This window comes from Nicotiana attenuata, unplaced genomic scaffold (genome assembly GCF_001879085.1).
Source record: "Nicotiana attenuata strain UT unplaced genomic scaffold, NIATTr2, whole genome shotgun sequence".
NCBI classification, from domain to species: Eukaryota; Viridiplantae; Streptophyta; class Magnoliopsida; order Solanales; family Solanaceae; genus Nicotiana; species Nicotiana attenuata.
The window spans coordinates 60755-63914 of record NW_017671509.1 but is presented as its reverse complement, the minus strand read 5'-3'; the positions used below and the strand labels follow the sequence as shown (position 1 = coordinate 63914).

The 3160-nt window shown below is 38.5% G+C and overlaps 1 protein-coding gene across 2 annotated transcripts in view; it reads right to left on the bottom strand.

Annotated features, from left to right (window-relative positions):
• Positions 1–393: 393 nt before the first annotated feature.
• LOC109208697 (putative D-cysteine desulfhydrase 1, mitochondrial) overlaps positions 394–3160 on the bottom strand; it is a 19044-nt gene continuing 16277 nt past the window's right edge. For both annotated transcript variants that reach the window (XM_019371838.1, XM_019371837.1), the window contains 4 exons: positions 2101–2158; positions 1905–2018; positions 1364–1461; positions 394–806 (listed from right to left, as the gene is read on the bottom strand). In XM_019371838.1, coding sequence (XP_019227383.1) covers positions 602–806; positions 1364–1461; positions 1905–2018; positions 2101–2158 — 475 coding nt within the window. In that variant the 3' untranslated portion in view covers positions 394–601. The remainder of the gene's footprint in view (positions 807–1363; positions 1462–1904; positions 2019–2100; positions 2159–3160) is intronic.

Here is a 3160-nt window from a genome sequence, read left to right as displayed (position 1 = left end):
AGGGAAGGGGACGGGTATTTGAAATACGCAAAACGTGATTTATTAAAGCGCTTTATCAAACCACGTTTTATCTAAACGTCTTATCAGCTCAAGTAAAGCGTGGTTTGTAGCTGCGTTTTATGTAAAACATGATTTTGAAACGCGCTTTAGTTTAACGTCCCAAACGGACGTTAAGGTAAAGCGCGGTTCAAAACCGCGTTTTATATAGTTTGGTCACTAAGTTTTTTTTTTCACCTATTTCAGTATTTTGAGTCCAAAAAAATCACAATTAGGTTCCGGACTCGTGATCCTATATCATTTTCAGCGGTCCTATGGCATCATGGATTCCCCTTTCGAATTGACTAGCAGCGACAAAGTCCTTTAAAATCTAGATAACATAGTTAACTGCCAAAATTTCTACTCATGGGCCCTCTACTTTCACATCTGCCATTTATACTCCAATTATTCAAGCTTTCAAAAGATAAATCATATTCATAATTATTCAACCATTCGTACAAGTGGCACAAAGCACTTCCTTTTATTCAAGTAAAAAAATCTAGAAATGCTGATGCTCATCCTGGACATGTCGACAACACAATTTGGTATCACCACTTTCACGATTTTAGAACATTTTGCCGATGCCGTCTTGTCTTGGGATAGATTCATTGATATCCATCTTACGCCATTTTCCCATTAATGAGGCCATTTCATCAGCTTTGTCATATAATCCCAGTAGGCCACCTGTATGTATGAAGAGAATCTTTCTTCCCTCCCACTTTGTTGGATTCTCGTTCATGTCTTTTATCATTCCATAAGCTGCTTTACCACTGTAACAATGAACAGTCAAAAGAATGTGTCAACAAGCTAAGGTATCCTCACAAATAGACAATCAAGAAGCAATATCAGTAATTTGAGTTGTGTATCACTCGGTCTCACTGTTCTCCCTCGATTTATGTATAATTCAAGTGCAAGGTTCAATTCAACTTTAAAACAGTTGTATACTAGTTGTTTAAAGATAAAAAGGCCGAAGACCTTCTGTTACACTCAGCATCTAGTTAGTCTTACCACATTTCTCCTCTTAAAGAATCACTATAGCAAGCCAACAACAGACTTCAATACAAACAAGTTTACAAAATCAATATCAATAAATTATGTTCCATTACCACATAACACAGGATTCCCCTATTACGGGCTCCATAGCGAAAGATTTATTCTCCAACCATCCCAAAATTTAGTGCATTCATAAGAACAGACAGTTTTTAGATTAAAAACATGCTTGTGCAATGGATTTTACAGACTACAAGCGAATTGTGTAGACAGTCCGTTGAACGCTCACTTGCCATATGAGCATAAAGAAAGAATGAGAAGGCACACTTGGCCATACCTGTAGACAGGGTCGAGAATAACACCTGTGGCTTCAGCAACTTGCTTCACAAATTTAAGCTCGTCAGCTGTGCTCATAGCATACCCAAGGCCTTTCGCCTGTTAAAAAACCAAAGTGTAGATACAAGACTTGTTGATACCATGGAGTTCCTCAGAGAACTAGACTAAGACATCATATGCAGAATTTCCATAGTTCCTCTTGAGCAAGATGGATGTGGACATAAATGATTTATGATAAGATTCTGATGACACCAGTATTTAGCAGGGAAAATTATCAATCAAAGTTTTGGCCATGAAGGGTATTCAGAAAGAAGTCCTTTATTTTGAGCATAGCCATCCATGTTAAACGTCATAAGCTATGTAAAATGTATAGCATGGGAAGAGAGAGCACTTACAGTTACAAAGACCCAAATATCCATGAATTACAATCAATAGGTCACATTGTTTTATCATGAAATTACTACCTCAAGAAGTTACACAATGAAATTGATGAATGTAAAACAGGTATGCTTAAAGAAAGGAGAAAACAATGAATTCCTTACATTTTGAATGCTAACAATATCACGTGAGCTAACGCCTGCATTATTTCCATCAAGTAGGCCTTGAACATATTCATAAAAATAATCTGGATCGTCACAAACACAAAATGCATTAACCTACAAACACGAACCACTTATTAGTGACATTTGCTGTGTCTGAAGATGAGAGCAATTTAAAATAAAGACAAAAACAATTTACTTTTGCTTTTAAGCCACTGAGCCTGGATGCAATTGACAAACCAGCGACCGTACCCCCACTGTAAACCATGGAGACATGGCACTGATGTTAGAACACTGTAAGACAAAACATTGACTTTCACCATAATGTAACTCCAGACAAAACAAAAGATCATTTTTAGGAAGTTGAGTAACTCATAGAGTACGAGCATTCCCCGAAGAAGAGTAATTATCAAAATAAACCAGAAATTCTACTAGAGATGCACAACTGAGGCACCTAGAAGTGCGAAAGGAAATTTCTTCAGGTTCAATCAGGTTCTCAATGATAAACGTTTTCAACTCAAATGTATTAATAGATAAAGGTCTACTAGAAGGCACCAAAAAGCTGGTGGCAATGTCCATGGAGAATCTTTTGGTCTTTTTAGAGCACCTGGCACAGGGAGACTCAATTATGCATGTAGAGATGCGAAGCAAATGTTAGTGAATTCAATCTGGTTTCCAGAGGTAGATACTCTCACATAATGCTGTATTGTGGGCCGGGCTGAGACCGGGACCGGACCGGGCCCGCGGTCTTAACGGGCTAAACGGTCCCGGCGGGCCGGACCTGGTGGGCCGGTCCCTGGTGGTGTAGAAAGCCCGGGGCGGACCGATTCCTTGCATCAAGCCCACGAGACCGGGACCGCTAAGCCCGGGACCGGGCCGGTTCAACCGGGCCTAACGGTCCTAACGGGCTCCAACGGCTCTTTTTTAAAAAAAAAAAATTTTTTTTAAAAAAGACCAACGGTCAGATTTTAAAATCTAGCCGTTGGCCTTTAATTTTCAACCGTTTGCAACTTTAAAAAATAGCCATTTGGCCCCCAAACTTTATATAATTACACTTTTTCCCAATTCTCAACTATAAATACCCCCTCATTCTTTCATTTTTACTCACCAATTCATCAATCTATCTCAATCTATCTCAATCTCTCTCAATCTATATCTAATTTCTCTTCTATAATTGCTTATTTTATTATTGCAATTTCGTGAAAAATTGTGAAGTTGGTGAATTGAAGTATTCAAGTCTTCAAGTCTTCAACGATTTT